This window comes from Cheilinus undulatus, linkage group 19, assembly GCF_018320785.1.
Source record: "Cheilinus undulatus linkage group 19, ASM1832078v1, whole genome shotgun sequence".
In the NCBI taxonomy this organism is placed as follows: Eukaryota; Metazoa; Chordata; class Actinopteri; order Labriformes; family Labridae; genus Cheilinus; species Cheilinus undulatus.
This window is the reverse complement of record NC_054883.1, coordinates 38,812,958-38,833,192: the sequence shown is the minus strand read 5'-3', so window position 1 is coordinate 38,833,192 and position 20,235 is coordinate 38,812,958. Positions and strand designations below refer to the sequence as shown.

The following is a 20,235-nucleotide window of genomic DNA, read 5'->3' as shown; positions in this document are numbered from 1 at the left end:
TTAGGCCTGATAGTAAGCCTCTTTTTATCCATTTGTAATCCTTTTTTGATAATTTACTTAGGCTTTCTTTCATGTGCATCGCTATATTGTTTACCCACAGTGCATTGTGGGAGGGGCTGTCGACCAATGGCAAGCTGTTGCGTCTCTAAAGCTTTGAGGAAAGGCACAAATGAATCTAACTGCAAAAAAGCGCATGGACTTTTTCTTTGTATATATCTAGATATTTCGAAAACCTTTAGTCACAGCATGTTTATTTTTTCACCGTTGTCCCCAAGAGATGGGAGAACAAGTCTGCAAAGAAAAGGCTTAGTCACCATTGTTAACTGTGTGTTATCAGTAAAATTCCTATTTGTTTTTTTGTCTTTAGAGTCTTTTAACTTTCTAAAAATTTAAGTGACATTACTGTAGTAGATATATTCTTAAAGCCAAGGTTGTCCTAAAAAAAGGATGTGTTGCGCTCGACTGTGCACCACAGGGTTGATGTTTTACAGGCTTTTTAAGACAAAAAGTTCAGACCAGACCAGACATGATGGTGAAAAAAATACCTGTGAGCTCGAAGGGTTAAATATCAGATGATTAAATTTCCTGAGAATAAAAAACTAATTATGTTGTCGACTCAAGTTTGTTTAGTCCTAGAGATTCAGTAGAAAGTCATCAACAGTCACATATCCCTGAGAAGAAAAACTATTTCTCCTTTGGGGATCATAATCTGAGTTTTAAATCAACCTGGCATGTGTAACCCTTAAATCTTCTGTGTTTTCTGCAGGTCTGGACGACTGCCTGCAACAATATGTGTGCGTGTTTGAGCGCGGTGGTGTGTGCGGGGAGCGGCTGCTGAGGATCAGCCACGCTGAGCTGGAGGAGCTGGGAGTCTCTCGTATCGGACACCAGGAGCTGATCCTGGAGGCTGTCGACCTGCTCTGCGCTCTGGTGAGTTTGTGTTGTAGTTTCACTGCTGGACTCCCATTAGCCATCTTTACAGCTGCAGCTGTTAATGCGTTTGTGTTCTGCTTGAATGGATGGTGTAATAGCATGCAGAAGGTAAACTGTTACTGTACTGAGGTTGCATCTCCAAATAGCTGCACCACAAACTAAGGGAAAAGTTTTATTGGACTTTAAATTTCCTTAAAACTGTGAGATCATCACTTGGATGTTGTAGCGTAACCGTTCTCAGTCGGTTATATCGGCTTGTTTTTGTTTTTGAATGTAGAACTCAGGGCTTGAGACTGAGAGCGTCAGGACCCTGGCTCACAAACTCGGTGCCTCTGCCAAAAACCTGCAGAATTTCATTTCCGGACGCCGTCGCAGCAGCCAATCAGAGAGCAGGACCTCACGGCGGCTCCCCAACGATCTGCTGACCTCTGTGGTCGACCTCATCACTGCTGCCAAGAGCCTGCTGGCCTGGCTGGACAGGTAACGTGTTGATAGTTTGTCCTGATGGCTTTTATGTTACCAGATCCAGCTCTCTGGTACAATAGGTTAAACATTTACAACAGTACATAAAAAGGGAAGATATAGTCATTTCAATTCTATCTATGTTAAAAGAGCTTTGGCACAGGAATGATGGCGGTGATTCTGGATCTGGTTTATATGTTTCACCTTTGCATTGTCAGAGTTTAAGCTTACATTTGTGGATTTAATGTCCAACTGTGCTCTCAGCCAGTGTCTGCTAAAGGTGTTCCTGAGCCCATGCCCTGATGTCCATTATATACATGTGTCTGTTTCAACAGTATGGCTGTAGAGTTGTCACAATACCAGAACTTTGAACTTCAATACGATGCTAGTGAGCTATCAGTACTGAATGGATTTCTGCATTGCGGTCATCACTGATTTAAACATGTGCATTGTCGTGCATACAAGAGGCATAACTGTTGTTGCAGCTAGTGTAGCAGAGTGATAGATGATACAGCAGCTCAGTCCAGCCATCAGCATGTTCACTGGGCAGCCAGATGACAAGCTGAAAGTCACCAATTTGTATCAGTGTAATTAACGTAAAGCACAATTAAAATTAAAAGTAGTGGATCAAAATGTGGATTTTCTTCTCTAAGTCTGATGTCTGTGATAACAGCAACATACAGCTAGTGTGCTTGCTTTGCACAGCGTCTCTGTCAGCCTGTGCTCTGTGCTGCAATGGATCAACTCAGTTTGTCTCAAGCTCAGCTCAACGGCAATTTCTACGTTAACAGCTTAAACCACAGGTGTCAAACTCAAGGCCCAGGGGCCAAATCTGGCCCGTGGAACAGTTCAATCCAGCGTGCAAGATGACCTCATATTTCTGTTGTGACTGGCCCATCAGTATAGAGTCTGCAGATTTCCTCAAGTAAAAAAATGTAAACTTATCATTGATGATTTAAGATATCTTTGTTATCCTTGCATCCTTAAGATCATAAAATCTGAAAAGGTAAGGAGTAAAAATATTTAGATAAGAAGTTAGGAATGTGGGAAAATAAATTAATTTGTGTTTTGATTAGTTTGATTAATTTCAGATTTTCAATTTAGCATCTCAAAATTAGGACTCAAACTTAGGATTTGGGTTTTTTAATTTCATACTTTGCCATTTGTGTTTGTCTGTCTGTTTATGTTGTCTCTATCTACTTTTATTGTTCATTTATAAGTGTCTGTAGTGTTTTTCTGCATTGTACAGTGTCTTTGAGTTTTATGTAAAGCGCTTTATAAATAAAATATATTTTTATTTTATTATTATTATTATTATTATTATTTAAACTCCAAATTTTGACTTCTTTTTTTTTGGGGGGGGCTATAACTTTTATTTAGAACAGTGGGGTATGATGTCCAGATATAGAAAACAACAGTGATCAACAACATCCTAGTACAAATATAAATAAAAGTTATTTGGTACAATTGTAGAGAAAAAATAAATAAATAAATAAAATAAAAATAATATATACATATACAAATGCACATTAAATAACCCAAAACAGACATTGCTCAAAATATATATTTAACTGTAGTGACAAATTGTAATTCAAAACAAACAGAAATAGTACCATATGATCACTGACCTCAACATAGTGCATTATAACCCCGTCAAATTTTGACTTCTAATATAATATTTTGAGCTTTAAGATTCATAATTCTAATTTCTAAGTGATATTTTGGCCTTTTAACCAACTATTTTGTATTTTTTTCTCATATTTTCAACTCCAAACTTTGACTTCATAATCCCATACTTTGACCTTTTAGACTAACAACTAACGTCCTTGACTTCTCTGTTCTTACTCACTTAAGTGCACTTGGAAGTAAGGCACTGATCAGGGAATCATTAAGATTCAATGTAAATTATGTTGATGAATTGAACCAGTTGGAACCAGTTCTCGATTCCTATCCCTACACGAGGCAGTCCAATCTGGTATCTGATATTTAATATTCCAGATTAAGGAGGCTCAAGCCCAAGACACACACCGGCACCGGACTGGATTGAAGGACATCATTTGATGTGCTTCAATTTTCTGTCCTTACCACACTCGACAGCAGGGTATCAACAGTTAAACTCCCCACCAGCCACTGCATGGCAAGGTGCTAGATATCAGAGCTGAAAGCATGCTTGAGAGTTGCAACCCAGCCTCACCGGCAGCTGATGCCTCCTGTCATTTCTTTTTTTTTTTTTAAGATGTATTTATGGGCTTTTTCATGCCTTTACTGACAGAAGAGGACAGTGGATGGAACCGGAAACAGGGACGAGAGAGTTGGGGAGAGACATGCAGGAAAGCTCCACAGGCTGGACTCAAACCCAGGCCTACCGTGTACATTGGGTGCACCCAAAACCACTAGGCCACCTGAGCCCCGTCTCCTGTATATTATAGATGTCAAACAAAATATGGCACTAAATTTATTTTTCTGTGCCCTCAAACAGAGCTGCTCCTATAGCAGCCATGACAGAAAAACAACTGTTCTCTCAGGGGAAACCATCCACAGCAATGGCCAGTGGGGGCGGGAATAGAGCAGTGGCCTGAAGTGCCATGGCGCTGTGTGTCTGGCCACCACTGGTGTGGGTTTGCTCATAGAAAATAATGGGGCCGATCATTTTGACATGCGCCGGACAGCACTGATGTGTTTTGGGCTTCAGAGTGTTGGTTTTGACAAGCCTTGAATTTGGGGTTAAATGGCTAGGGTCTGGCCTAAAATCTCCTGCCTCAGAGTAAAGTTAGGAAAAAATCTTGGGAAGATATTTGTGACTAGGGCTCTTCGTCATTTTTCTCTGACAGCAGCTGCTCATGTTTCTGTTTCACATTTACAATATGTTTACAGCTTTGTTCCATCTAAAGCTGAACTCTTCAGAATATAAACTCCCCTTCACCCTCTCCTGGAGCTGCTTCTTGTTGACATCTTTTCAGAGGCGCGTTATTTTCTAAAGGCATAATGTCAGACCCTTTTCTCACCGTGTTCCTGCATCTCTCCTCTCGTCTCTGTCACTTTATTTATTCATGATTCGACGATCTCCTGCACACGATGCACACATCACACTCCCAGCTAAAGGTCTTTGGCATTCGCTTCTCCAAATGTCGGGCAACCCACATCTGTCCTGGGGCCATGGAGACACACAGAGGCATATAGAGCCACGTCCACACTCAGACTCATAGAAAACACCCACCCACTCTTAGACGGGCACCCACACCCGCATGCACTGACACACACACTTACGCAAGCGCACGCACACGTCCGCCCACGCACAATGATGCAACTGTAAATGGCAAAGCGACACTGAGGAAGGGAAAGACTCAGCAGAGCTTCGTGCTCTTCATTTCTGAGACGTATCTGTTCAGACGTTGTCAAAGACTCCTTTTCTTGAATATCCAGAAAGTGAAGATAACAGAATTCCCCAGCTCTGTGAAGACTCTAAATTTAACATGCACATCATCCAATTGGAGTTCAATGAAATCTCATCTTCTAGAAATTGATTTCTATAGCCTGGAAATAACAAATGACAGCACAAAAACAGGATGATTCTTTTTAGTGAAATAAGAGCAGCAAGGTGGATGATGGGATGTCATTAGTGCACCCTAACGATGTGGAAAAGGTTATGATTTCCAGGCCTGTTAAGATACAGTCTGTCTTATCTTGATTACTCCGTCCTAAAAGGTCTACAACAGCGGCACATTTGCATAAATCGTGTTAAATCTGAACTTTCATCTCTCCCTGATTGCTGGTTATTACACCTCTCAGGGATGGAGGACGGGTGCAGCATCAGTTCAGTGCTCAGGCTGCAAATATGCACCACTTTGTCATCTCTCTAAATGCCTTGAGGAGACATTTGTGCAACCTTTTCATCTGTAAAATAACAACTCAGATCGTCTTTTCTGTTGCTCTTGTACCCTGATGTGTCCTCAAATACGTACATTTTTCTTCTGCGCCGCCATCAAATACAGACATCAAATCAACATGCTGTGCACGAGGAAAGCCCTTCCTTTTTCCAATCTTAGAGGGAGAAAATGCAGAGCTATCATTCATCGATTACTGAAATTTGCAGGATTTTTTGCTCTTTGAACTCTTATTTCCTCTTTATATGCACATTTGAAATCACCTCGTCTGAGTTAATCACTGCCCTTTGGGTCCAGAGTTTATGTGTGATGTATTTTGCTGAAAGCCTTAAAACGCTGAAGTGGTTCTCTTTCTTTTTTGCATTTCTATTTTAAATAAAGTGAATGAGCAGCTTTAAATTATTAAGAAACTAGAGCTACCAACTGGCACTTAAATGCCTTTACAAAGTAGACTGTTGTCTGACAGCGAAAGTAAGGTGGCGGGGTAAGAATAAAGGCTGGGGTGGTGTCTGTGGCTGTGTGATCTGAAGAAATCTTATGTCTGAGGCCCAATGGCCTTGACATTTGACCTTCAAATTTTATCTGCTCAACACAGATCAGATTGGGCATTTTTACAATTTTGAAGAAAATCTCTGAGAGCAGCTAGTCACGGTTTTCATAAGCAGTGGGTAAGCACCAGGCCTTTGAGCTTATTAGAATCAAAATGAGCCAAACAACTTTAATATTTGACCTACGACCTCCAAAATCAAATCAGTACTTTGAATCAGAGTTGACATTCATGCAAAGTTTGAACAAAATACCTTGAAGTGTACTGAAGTCATCATGTTGAAAAACAAGCCATGTGCATGAGGTTCATTGACATTTAAATTTAACTTCCACAATCCATTCACATCACAAAGGCCAGCCACACACTACAGGATTTGAAGCCTGATTTGAGGTGAGATTCGCCTCCCCCTGACAATCGTTGGGCCGTATCCCAAGTGGAGCCTCGTCACAAATGATAATTTGTCTGAAAAAACCTTTATGTGCGTGGTGCAGTGTTAATTTTGTTGACTAAAACTATGACTAAAAAACAACAGCCTTTTTTTCCATGAGAAAAACTAGACTAAGGCCCTGTCCACACGGAGACGAAAACGATATATTGCCGTTTCGTTCTGAAACAGTTTTACGTAAAGATGGGGTCATTTCAGGAAATATCCACGTAAGCACTGAACCACTGAAATGACTGAAAACGCTGTAGTGCATATGCCAAGCCTGTAAGTGGCGCTGTGTTGCTGCCATGGAAATGGACCAAAGGAGAGAAGAAGATCTCTAGTCAATGCAGAAAACTGACACAAACTTGCTTCTAGTTGCCCTTCTGGTTGTTCTCCATGTTGGATTTAAGAACATCTGGTGTGTGCATTCTGCAGTGGTGGTAAAGGAGCAACGGATTTTGCTGTAAAAGCCATAACAAGCTCAGTAGCTTCTGCAGCGCGAACACAACCCTGTAAACAGCCATTGTTGTTTTAGCTGGACCTGCGCAGGCGTCGTAAGAGAGCTAGGCTATGTGTGATGTAGTAGATGAAGTATCGTTTACAGTCACCCAAAACGCCGTTTCCGTGTGGATGAGACACTGATACGACAAAAATTTTTTTTGCATATACTCCTGAATTCGTCTCTGTGTGGACGGTGCCTAAACCTAACACAAATAGATCTGTGATGACCAAAACCAACAAAAAGTAAGTTAAGTTTTCCTCAAGATGACTAAAACTAGACCAAAATGTAATGTAGTTTTCATTGGACATTCACAATCCATGATATTTCTCCACTGTGGGTAAATCTGTCAAAAAACAATGAATCTGTATCTATTCTGTCTCTCAGCTGTAGAAAGCAGGGACCCCAGGTTTGGCCGAGTGCATAGAACACACTACCATGATCTGGTACCAGATTCAGGCAAGAAAATAAATGCTTGGACTAAAAGTAAAAACTAAATGTGAGGACTTTGTATGGACTAAAACTAGTCCATACAACTAAAATGTTTTGAGTTTTCGCAGACTAAAATTAGATTAAAACTAAAAGGGTAGAAATGACTAAAATGGGACTAAAACTAAAATGCATTTCATTTAAAGACTAAAACTAAGACTAAAATAAAAGATAGCTGCCAACATTGACACTGGTGTGGTGTCAACATGATTATTTTACTGCTCCAAATCAAGTCTTAGCCTCCAGGACCCCAAATCTTAAGTATCAAACATGTCTGATATTTATGATTCTATGTCCTAGTGCTATCTGAAGGGGCACCCTCAACAACCAACGAGAGCAAGCAGACGGGTCAGCACCACCAGCCGGCTCATGCATGCTTTCAAAGCTCACAGCCATAAACACAACTGTAACGTAACTCCAGCCAGGATTTCATCCTGAGTCTTTCCCTTGTTTTATGATGTTGGCTGCTTCTGTAACACAGTGTCTTACTGAGCCGTCTAGTGAGGATTAAAGATGAAAAATTATTTGTAATTCTCCTAATGTCTGTGGTTTCACACGGTTTAAAAATCTTTTCAGATTTGAAAATCGTCTAGTGTGTGGCCAGCCTTAGTCAGAAGGATCAATGATTCAAAATTTGAAGAAAGAACTCCGAGCATCCTGTTATAGTGAGTCCACAAGCAGAGAAAGAACTTAAGGCCCTGACCTTTGATCTACACTGCACTCACAAAGTGTTCAGACTTCACTTTTTTTCAGTTTTGCTTTGTTGCAGCCTGATGCTGCTGCAGAAAAAAACACTTTTATTCCCTTTCTGAAACTTTCTGAATGAACTGTACACCTTCACTATCTCCCAGATCAGTTTTCAGTCAGAGTGGACGAGTGCCAAATTTAAACCCCGTGTCATCATGTACTCCACCCATATTTGCAACTTTCTGCTTCTTGGTGTCTCTATTGACCTGTTTTTGCTAGTTTTAGCCCACTTCTGCTACTTCTAATCTCTTTTAACCACTCTTTCTGCCCATTTTTACCACTTACAATACAAAAAATGCAGCCCGCAGTGCAGTTTTACCCAGCCCGCAAGATCATATCTTAATTAGAATTGGCCTGCTGTTATGAGGTCTGCAGATTTCCCCCAGTATAAAAATGTAAATTTGACCTTGAAGATAAAGAACCCTTGTTAAGTCATACGAATCTGAAAGAGTAGAGAGTAGGAATAGTCAGGACTGAGGGAAAGAAATTAATTGTTTTCATTTTGTATTTTCATTTTGCATCCCAAGATTATGACTGAAACTTAGGATATTGAATTTTTATTTTATGTTTTGACCTTTTAAATTCATAATTTTGACCTTTTTTCTCATATTTTAGATTCACAAATTTTCATTTTAAATTAAATCTTGGCCTTTTAAACTCCTAACTTTGACTCTTAATCCCAAGTTTTCACTTTGTAAACACCTTATCAAGAATTTTATCTCATATTTTGACCTTTTAGAGGCAATATTTTGAATTTTATCTTCTATTTTGACTTTTTAAACTCTTCATTTTGTAATTTATCTCCTAGATTTACCTTTTAAAAACCTTATTTTGACTTTTAATTTTGTGATTTGACCTTTAAGACTTATAAAGTTGCTTTTTTTTATCTCAGATTTTGAGTCTTTAAACTCATTTATTAATTTTTTTATTTAGCATTGATTTGACATGGACACGCAGTAACATTGATGCTGTGATTTTTTTTTTTCTTTAATCTTAATAATTTATCATCACTGTTTAATTTCCCCCAAAATTCATTTTCTGTGAAAATACAGTTGATAGTTTTTGGTTAAATCTTGACCCTGTTAGGCCCTCAGGTTAAACCCAAATTCAGATTTTGGTCCCTGCTGTGTTTGAGTTTGACACCCCTGTACTAAGGCATGAATAAATAAGAATTGTATTTGTTGCTTTTATAAGATTTTTAATTATTTTGGTAATAAAACATGTTAAACTTTACAGCGGACCATAATTTTGCTGGCCTCCATGGGCCCCCAGTTTGGCTGGGCCCCAGAAAGCTCTCCCTTTAACCCACCCCCCTCATGGGCACCCTTGCATGAGGCCCAATAACCTTTGATCTTTGACCTCAAAAACCTTATTTTATATTATTTATTTTTGTCAAAGTGGACATCCATGCCACATTTCAAGAAAGTCTGGCAAAGTCTTCTCCATATTTTGCTTTCACAATCAAGGGAGGAACAAAAGACCCAACTTCTCACTTTTGACCTTTGACTGACAAAATCTAATCAGTACATCCTTTAGTCAGAGTGAACATTTGTGCAGAGTTTGAAGAAAATCACCCAAAGAGTTCTTGAGATCCTGGTTCACAAGCTAGGAATTGATACAAGGACAGGGGGCCTTGTCCTTTGACCTGGGACCCCCAAATTTAAATGATTTACCATTGAGTCAAAGTGGACATTTGTAAAATTCTAAGAAAGTCCTTCAACATGCACTTACAATTTTTACATGAAAGGGATAAACAAAAAGTGCAATGACCACCATTTGAAGAAAATCCCTTCTTGAGATATCACGTTCACAAGACAGATGTTCAACCTGAAAACATAACATCTCTAGCTCTGGCTGTTGCTGGTACACTGACATAAATATGCAGGAAAAAATGGACATCTGCGTTGAAAAGAACCATTACTATCCACTTCACATTGACCTAAATATGGCAGTTACTGCATTGTACATGTTTTTGTTATTTCTACTCATCAATCCTGTTAAAGCTGTCTCTGAAATTGAGGACACTTGAATGTTTAACTGTTTACAAGACACTAAAGCGTCTTCTCCATAATGTCTGTTTTTATCCCTGATGATCTTCTGCCCTGTTGGTCATAAACTGTGGACACATTATGACTTTTCATATCCAATATCGGATTTTGTATCAGGACACCTTCAGGTTTAATATCTCTCTGTACACTCGCAATTTTACCAGCAAGGACAACGCCACAACAATTTGATTTTAAAGGTGTAATGAAATGAAGGAAAGGTTAGGAGGGGAAAGAACGTGGGAGAGAAAGGTATGTCTGGTTAAGTTTAGGAGAGAAATACTGTATACGGTGTAGCTTTGGGGAGTGAGAGGCACATTGTGGAGGATCTGTGAGCCACCAGAGCCAATCAGGGGCCCCAGACAGCAGCTGTAGAGGGACTGAGGGACTGAATAATAAGTGGTGAAAGGAGGCGAGATGTGGGAATGGATGTGAATTGGGATGAGCAGAGGGATGTAGGGAGGATGGGTTTAAAAAAATCTCTAACACTTAAGAGTGGGTTGAACAGGTAAAAAACACGGACTGTGAATAACTGTTAAATGGTTCGTATTTAGGAGTACTAGGTTTATTGCAATTGTGAGTGGCTGCACCTTATTTCCTAACGGGATTAAAGTCATAACCATGAGGTGCACAGTTATACAATGTGGAAATTCACTCTTGAAGATGGTGGTTTATTTGTGGGACTATACATATGTTGTTAGTGGAAAAAGAAAAAATGTTTTCCTCAATCAAGAGTATTTATTTACTGTATCTACAGTCATTATGAGCCACCAGGAAGAGATGAAGATGTAGCTATCAGCTGGTGTTGCTTCTTTGGTTGAGCCCTTTCTCCCTGTGCAGGAAGTCAGTGAATGGTTAACGGACTTCAGCTTGTATAGCGCTTTTCTAGTCATCTGACTACTCTAAGCTTTTACACATGTCACTCCTACCCATTCACACCCATTCACTCACACATTCATACACTGACAGCAGAGGTTGTTATGGGGAATTAGCCATCAGTATTAGCTAATCTCATTCACACCCATTTAGACGCCACCAACCAACGTAGCAGTGAAGCTGCAACCGACTCTACCTACTGAGCCAAGCTAAGCGCCTGCAGTCAGCGGAGGTGGCTTACAGGCCTAAAGCCATGAATGTCTTCTCAAACGCCCCAAATCTTTTTGGTTATTTATCGACTTTGCACCGTTTCCATCCACAGTCAGTTTGCCCAAACATTGATCAATGCATCAGCATGCATTCAAAGGGGCGTTTGATTTGTTTTCTTTGTGCTCCCGTTTTACACGTAGTTGGAGGATTTACAGTAATGGCAATGAGATAAACATTTTTTCCAAAGTCGAGACTTGTAGCTAAAGGTGACAGGGCCTTTTTCATCAGGGCCCCTCGACTTTGGAACGACCTACCTGAGGAGATAAGGCTTGCAGAAACAGTCACTGCTTTTAAATCACTTCTTAAAACTCATTTTGATAGACTTGCTTTTTTGTGATGTTATCTTCTTACTCATTCTTATTCCGTTAATCATCATTCTACTTTTTTATCTCCACTTTTATTATTACATTACTTCTACTTTTGCTATTTTACTGTTGTTATTATTGTCACTATTAATTCTTTTCTAATTCTGATTCTTAGCTTGTTTTAATACCTTTTACTCTTCTTATTCATGTTTTAATATCCCTTACTCCTCTTGTAGTTTTGATTTTCTACATCCATGATCTTGAGTTTTTATTTAGGCAGCTCTTACTGGGTTTTGCTTTCACCCTTTTGATGCTTGTATCATTTTAGTGTCTTCCTTCCTCCTACTTATTCTTTTACACTTATTTTTCCTTTACGATTTTACTTCTCTTAATGTTTTTGGTTCTTATTGCTTCTCTTTTACTTGCCTTTTAAAACTTCAGTCCCCTTGGTCTCAGGTTTTTGTGGTTGGGTTCCTGTGTTGGCCGTGTACTCGTGGGTTTGTATGATATCTTTGTTTAATGACGTCTCAGGTTGTCTCAGCTCTGGTGATATGAAGGTATATCTACGCCCCATGACTTCGTTGTACTTTTAGCTCTAATAATGTCTCAGTAAAAATGTTGTTTGGTCTGAACATGTAGTCTGGGTTTAGATCTTGTTTAGGTTCTCTTCCCTTGAGTGTTCACTTGCTGTCATTGTTTTGCTGTCTTTATCTCTTCTTGGGTTCTGCTGCTTTGTTTTTCTGCATGTCAAATCTCTTTGTAAACCCTTGTTTTTAAAAGTGATATATAAATAAAGTTATTATAGTATTATTATTATTGTTACTTGAATAACAGTGTGTAGAAACACTGGTGAGAGGCGCTCTGAAGCTGAGTTTGTGGGTGCTGCTGGCGTTAAAAACAGCACACCCTTAATGACTTGATATCGTGTCAACCAAAAAAGTGTTTTTAAGTGTTTTTTGGGGTTAGAGCCTAACAGTTAGCAAACAGTCTGTGTAGCCTTAGGTCCTGCTTATATATAGCACACAGCCTCAATACTGATGACCCAAATCACACGCACACATACCACAGATAGTACAGCATTCACTAGAGGCTGTGGCCGAATTTTAATCTGGGTCTTTGGAACAACGAAGCAAAGCGATGATGTGTGTCTTTGTGTGTGACTTTGTTGTATATTTGTGAGTAATAATGTATGCGGTGGTTCTGATCTGTTTTAGTGTGTGCATGGCGTCATTAGGACCCCATTAGCTGCAGCCAGCTCCTTATCGTTAACACCTTGTTCACACCTGAACAGTCTATTCAGTTTCCATACACCCCGGGCCTCATTTATAAACATTGTGTTTGCACGAAAAAGGCTTTAATGACTCTTCTCACAGGAAATAAAATGTGCATGCGACTTTGGAAAGTCTGATGATGGAAACAAAGACGTGGGAGTTTGTGGAATAATAGATCCTCGGTGGTCTAATAACCCTCCCCACGGTTTATTTCTATTATTGTAGGGAACATCAAGTCCTCACTGGCACTTTTTTATTTTTTTAAAACGCTGACTTTAAATGAGTAGACCTTCAGAGGAGCGTAAATCAGAGCTCCCAGAACAGAGCGGCCTATTTACCTGGTTCTTAAATGCAGCTTACATCTGTCCACTGGAGCTGTGCCCCCTTTTCCTCTGTGAAAGAACAGGACAAGTTTAATCTGCTTTAGAGAAGCCAGACGTCAGAGGGAGTTTTTTTAAAGTGTCTTCTGACCAATTTGGCATTTGGTACCATTCAGAATTTGTCTAAGTTTAGAGCTCATTCATGACTTTTATGTCTTACTCATCACTTCAGTTCTGACCACATAATGGGGCTGATTATGAGGCATGTTTGTGTGCAGCTCTAGCAGACCTTATCAGGGCGCATACTTCAAGATAATAGGGCTAATTTTGGACTCATTCACCCCATATGACCAAAGTCAGCAAAAGTCCTGATTATCGGATTTTTCCAAAGATTATCTTGGCAGACTTACTCGAGGTGTGTTAAGAGTGATTTTACCTCCCTTATCAGCTCGGAAAATTATCAGAGCTGTCCAGATCTGAAATCACAGACCACTGATCATCAACTGGCGGCCCGGGGGCCACGTCAGGCCCCCCAAAGCTTCCTGTCCGGCCCCAGAAAGATCGTTAAATTCAGAAAAGAAGGAAAAAAAGATTTTAAGAGTATCTTTTGGCTTTAAATGTCTGCAGCTGTTAAATCCATCCTACAAAAAATAACACTGAAATAGTTTTAGAATGACAAACCATCTGATCTGTTTTTTTCAGAGATTTACTGTCATTATTAGTAAGTATTTAAAAAGGGTTAAGGTTGGCAGACGTGCTGTAAAAATGACCAGATAAAGTGGTAAAAAAGGGGTTAAATGTAGCAAAAAATGGTAAAAGAGGAAAAAAGGCACAAAAGGTATCAAAAATTGGTTACAAATGACGAAAAAGTAGTGCAAGAAAGTAAAGAAAAGGGGTTAAAAAGTGGAAAAATGTCTAAAAGAGTGGCACAAAGGGGGTAAAACGTGCAGGAAAAGTGATTTAAAGGGGCTAAAATCTTTCAAAAATTCGGTTAAAGAGGCAACAATCGGCAAAAGTATCAACAATGGGTTAAAAGTGGGAAAATTGGTTTAAAATTTGCAAAAAAATGTTTAAAAAGTAATGAAAATGGGTTAAAAAGTGGCAAAAAGAAAGTGGCAAAATGTTGATAAGAGTGTCACAAAGGGGGTAAAACGTGCAGATAAAGTGATTTAAAGGGGCTAAAATCTTTCAAAAATTGTGTTAAAGGGGCAACAAGGGGCAAAAGTGTCAACAATGGGTTAAAAGTGGCAAAAATTGGTTTAAAAGTTGCAAAAAAATGTTGAAAAAGTAAAATAAAGGGGTTAAAAAGTGGAAAAAAGAAAAGTGGCAAAAATTGATGAGTGTCACAAAGGGGATAAAACATGCAGGAGAATTTTTTTAAATGGGATTAAAATCTTCAAAAATTGTGTTAAAGAGGTAAAAGGGGGCAAAAACTATTTAAAAAAATGGTTAAAAGTGTAAAAAATTGGTTATTATTGGTGCTAAATGACAACTGGGGAGGGCCCATTCTCTGTGATTTTTAGCGGTCCGGCCTATTCTGTTGTCAGGCCTTTCTCCTCGTGGCCTGCTGTGTTATAGATAATAGGGATAGATCTCACCGGTAATGCCTAAAATAATATAAAACTTTTCTTTAACTGTTGTGTATTTGAAAGTCGGGCCCCCAGAGTGTCTGTTGAGACTAAATCCGGCCCTTGTGCAGATGTACTTGATGACCCCTGGCACAGACATTAAACATGTTCAGTATTTTTGATCAAAGATCCTGTTGTGTGGGGAACACCAAGGACGGCAGGTTTGTTACGGTGCCTATGAAAGTATTCCCCTTTATTTAATAAATCAATCATGGTCAATTTAATTTGGCTTTTTTGACAAAAAAAACAAACAAAAAAAAAAACAATAAACCCTTTAACCCTTAGAACTCACAGCTATTTTTTTACCATCATGTCTCATCTGGACTTTTTTTCCTAAAAAGCTTGTAAAACATCAACCCTGTGGTGCACAGTAAGCTCTAAACATCTTTTTTTTTCAGGACAACCTGGGCTTTAAGAATATATCTACTACATTAGTGACTAAGACTTTTATTTGCACAGACTTGTTCTCCCAACTCTTGGGGACAAAACGGTGAAAAAATTAATAGTCTGTAACTAACAATTTCCGAAATATCCACTTATATACAAAGAAAGTCCATCCGCTTTTTTGCAGTTAGATTCATTTGTGCCACTTCTTTAAGCAGTAGAGATGCAACATCTTGCTATTGGAGGACAGTGCCTCCCACAATGCATTGCATGTAAACATTGCCCTCAACAAATATGATGCTGCCTATTGAAGAAAGCCAGAGTAAGTGATCAAAAATGGATTAAAAATTGACCAAAAGACGCTTATTAACGGAGCTAACGCCGTGGATTTACTATTTAAAGACCCTGAATAGTCATAGAAGTTCCAGACCCACTAGAACGGTGTCCTTAAGGGCTACAGAGACATTGATGGTAGCAAATGAACGGCAAAACAGTCCGCTTTCAGTGGGAAAACTTAGTAAGTTTCTATGACTTATGGTTCAAAAGTTATAACATTTTTCTAAACTGTGTCATGTATTGTTGTATACAACAACGATGTCTTCAGAGACCCCGGGAAGTCAGCCAAGTTCCGGGCTCACTAGAAAATGTTCTGTAAGAGCTACAAACACATGAAGAACATCTTTAGAAAGGCACAACACAGAGCTTTTAATTAAAAAAAATCAAGTTAGCACCTATGACTTACGGTTCAGAAGTTACCAAGCAGTTTACAAAGGGGTGTGCCTGCAGCATGGGTCCGTGCCACGTGAGCTCTAAGGGTTAAACACTGGTATGGGTTTTGATTCTAATTTGCATTTCAGGTCAGAGCTGGTGTCTCACTTTTTTCCAGAGTTTAGATTTTAAAAATCTTCTAGTGTGTTCCTGACATAACAGTGAAGAAAATACATGCAGCTGAGCTGTGTGCATGTGTGCTTTTAGCTAGCAAGCACACTTTCCTCCAGTCAAGTCCATCTCCAAGTACAGTTTAATGAATGAGGTTACAGAGGCTCATTCATTCCCATGAAGGCACGTTTTGACAGCACACTAAGGCAACACCCTATTATGGTTCCACTGGCAGCATCACTCACTGTTATGGCATTTAATTAGACTCAAAACCACCCCACATGAAAACCGGTGCACAGAGCAGTATCCATTAGTGATAAACATCCTCAGCTCCACTTGTGTTCTCATGCAGGAACAGAGTTTGACAAGCAGGAGCTCCTGATGTGTTTGCAGCTGGTTAAGTCTCGCTTATAAAGTTGATTGTTGAGACTTTGGAGGCTTAAGCTTAAAGAGTGGCAGATGTCTCTCCTTCTATTATCGGTCACTATAAAACTGAGTTTATCATTAAGGCTGAATATAAGCGAAGAATTTGATGGTATAATTCTTGTCTTCAAAAGAACTCTGCAGTTTTATGGGAGGGATGGCTGCCTGTTAATAAAGCCTTGTTAATATCTCACAGTGTATCAAAACAATCTAAATAGAACCAAATTAAAACGTTTAACTGGTTAGCAAATACACCAAATGTGTTTTTCTGCATGTGTAGAGGAGAGGGCTAGGCTGTTGTACTATATCAGACATCACTGTTACTACTATAGGACTCTGTATCTTTTTTACTTGTACTTTATTGCACTCATCCACGTTGTGTTTTGTTTTTGCACTCTGGTGCTGTTTTTTTTTCCTTTTTTCTTTCCTTTATCTTTAAAAAATAAAGTAGAATTTTCAAAAACATCTAAACCTAGCCCAAAAATAAGGAAATTTGTGTGTGTGTTATATGGAGTGAGCCCTAGTACCATCTCCAAACTGAAGGCCAAGTTCCATATAATGGGAGATGTCAGAGAGGCTGCAAAGTGGGCATCCCAAGAAGAAAACAATCTAATTGTGATTTTTTTTTTACCCAATATTGTGATTGCGATTCAATATGCGATTATCTCTTAAGTCCCTCATCTCATGTATTTAAAAAATTAAAAAAGCAAAAATCCCTTCTGTACTATAATTAACACATATATTAGATTAAACTAGGGCTGGCAATTCAATTTTGAAAAAATATGTAATTGTGATGATTTCAACTCATTTTTCAATTTTGATATGAATTGTTGCATTAAAGGGAGTGATCATTTTAATTTAACTCTCATATTTAACAAGAAAACATACAAAAATGAAAAAAAAATTGGATTTTTGTACACTAATCTAAAAATATGCCACTAAAATTATGGTATGAAATGTAAAAAGATTAATTCTCTGCTGCTGCTGCTGCAAAAAAGAGATAAAACAAAAACAACTGGCATTTTGTCACAAATTTCAGTTAAAGAAATACTGCACTTTTTGTGATTTAAAAATTGCAGCAGACTGTGTTACAATTTCATCTAATTTGCAATTAATTGCCCAGCCCTAGTCTCATAGGACTGCCAGGAAACCTGGCAACCCACATACTCAGCTCTACTGCTCATCCCACAAATGCATGTTTCTTATAATTGTGGCATAATTTAAAATAGGGAAGCACGATATTATCGGTCTGGTATCGGTATTGGCAGATAATGGCTTAAAAAGGCAATTATCGGTATCAGCAGATATCAAATTTTTCTGCCGATATTTACATACGATATTTTGTCTGTGTACTTCAGCGTGTATCGACTGTGAATTTTGTCCATATACACAAATAAATTTGTGTAATTTCAGGCTGAACTAACTGACCTGTGTCAGTGTAAGTCTTTTTCTTTATTTATCCTCATTCTCTAAACTTTAAAGTGTTTTTAAGGACTAAAGATTTTTTTTCTTGGTCATCCTCAAAACTTAAAGTGTGTTCAAAAAGACTGAAATTTCTCGTCAGAAGAGCATATTTAAATATCGGTATCGATATCGCTATCGGCTGATAAATATCTGTAAATATCGGCATACCAGATATCAGCAAAAATCCAATATCGTGCATTCCTAATTTAAAAGGGAATTAAACTGTATTTCTAACGGTATAAATCTATTGCCAAGAAGCATTTTCAAACAAAGACATTGATTTCATCAGATGGGTATGTAAAAGAGGAATAAATCAATGAAAAATTGCAGGTTAAATTTCTGCACACTGCAATTCAGACATCATGCAGGAGTTTGCCTGCATCTTTTGCTAATTAAAAACATGAAATTACCCAATGTTGGGTGCCTAGAACTTTTATTTTTGCTGCAGTGGGGTTAAACCAGGTATCTCTGTGGTTTGATTTTTCTTGCATCATATGGAAGTTTAAATTCTGGTATGCTGACAACCCTATTACTGAGCTATGCAAAAATAGAATTTATTTGATGTATTGCACAACTTTTAAGTTGCACCAGTGAATAAAACTCCTTTAAGTATAAATGTGCGTGTATGTGCACTCCCAGTATATCTGTCTCTGTAACAATGCATGTGTCCATCTCCTCTGTACATTATCTAAAGCTGCAGAAACATTTGAAGACGTACCGCTGTGTTATCTGCTCCCTCCAGGTCTCCCTTTGCTGCAGTGGCAGACTACTCAGTAACCCGAAATAATGTCATTCAGCTCTGCCTGGAGCTCACCACCATTGTACAGCAGGTGTGTGTAATTGTTTGTGTGTTGAAGGCTGTTAGCTTGTACTCTGCCATGGTTGTCATATCCCCCTAAGAGCGCTGTATGTGTGGGCGTGATGCAGCAGCCTCAGACTCTCTGCATCCTTTAGCGAGACTTGAGTTTAAGCTATTTTCATCCTTACAGCTTGTCTATTGTATGACTGATATGTGTGTAAATACAAGAGAAGTGTGTCTGTTTGCGTGGGCATGTTTTTTATCTGTCAGGGTATAGACGGAGCAGGTGTAGGGTTCAGTAATGCGAGGCCCCAGACTGTACACAAGGTTGAAGTGTGGATGTTTATGTGTGTTATTTTTGAGCATTTGCACGACAGGATGTTCTGCTCGCGCTACATTAAATTCTGCTTCTCCCGCAGGACTGTACGGTGTTTGAGACGGAGAACAAAATCCTTCATGTGGTGAGTCCTGCCTTCTCGTCCAGCTGTCGCTTATTTACTCCATGTTGATGGCTACATCCAAGTTTTTTCAGATTTCACATCTCCTCACTCCTACTCATACAACACTCCACAGACACTAGGAACTCTGTCTCCTGCTGGATCTGATATTTAAATTCATCTCGACGGCTCACCCTGTAGTATTTTGGGAAACACGTTTTTAATTTCTTGCCAAGAGTTAAAAGAGAAGATTAAAGTCTGTCTGTTTAATATGCTGATACTAGCCAAAGAGTTATTTGCTTAGCTTCGCATGAACTCAGCACACAGAGGAAACAACTGCTTTAAATCTAAGGAAAAAAAACACAGAGAGAATACTTCATTGTCTTCTATTTATGTGCAAACTTGTGTGAGAAAATAGGTACCATTTAAAACACAAAATCATTGTTCAAATGAAAGTATACTTAATAAAAAAGACTCCTCTTGGAGTCTTAACTATAACTGAGGCTTTCTTGCTGCCATCTTTATGTTGCAGTTGTGCATCCTTTCTCCAGGTGATGAACCAGGTTTAAACTTTCTCTTTTGGCACCAAAAAGCTGTTTATTCTGATAAGAGAAGATATTAGACTATGGACATGTGGACAGTTTACAGCAGACTGGCTGTGATGTATAACATGTAAATAAAGTCATCGATAACATCAGAAGAATATTATTTCTCTTACAGCCACTATTGAACTCCAAACATGTCAAAGCATGGAAAAGAATTATTTAGCTCGCTACATCGAAGAGATAAAGATTTTTTTTTCCTGCATTAGGCGTGAATGTTTCCTACCTTGCCCAAGCATGATTAACCCCCACACACAAGTCTGCCTTGACATCAAGCTGGCTACAAACAAGATGATTTTTCTATCTCAGCAGATATAAAACCTGGTAGACCACAGACATAAAACCAGTTTGAAATGATTTAGGAGATGAAATCTTCCAAACGCACACACGCTAGATGAATTGCTAGATAATCATGAAAAAGCACACCTGCTTTTGTAGAAATGATTCCACAGTGGGATTTCCACACTCGTGTGATCCAAGACAGTCTGGCAAAAGACCGTTCATTTCTAATGGCCACTACAGACTGTTCACCTGAGGTGCTATA

At 38.8% G+C, this 20,235-nt stretch overlaps 1 protein-coding gene across 1 annotated transcript in view; it reads left to right on the top strand.

The window, feature by feature from the left end:
- cnksr2a (connector enhancer of kinase suppressor of Ras 2a) overlaps nt 1–20,235 on the top strand; it is a 112,931-nt gene that overhangs the window by 32,133 nt on the left and 60,563 nt on the right. Inside the window, exons 2-5 of the mRNA XM_041813726.1 lie at nt 767–930; nt 1,211–1,413; nt 18,596–18,683; nt 19,072–19,113. Of these exons, the coding sequence (XP_041669660.1) occupies nt 767–930; nt 1,211–1,413; nt 18,596–18,683; nt 19,072–19,113 (497 nt within the window). The remainder of the gene's footprint in view (nt 1–766; nt 931–1,210; nt 1,414–18,595; nt 18,684–19,071; nt 19,114–20,235) is intronic.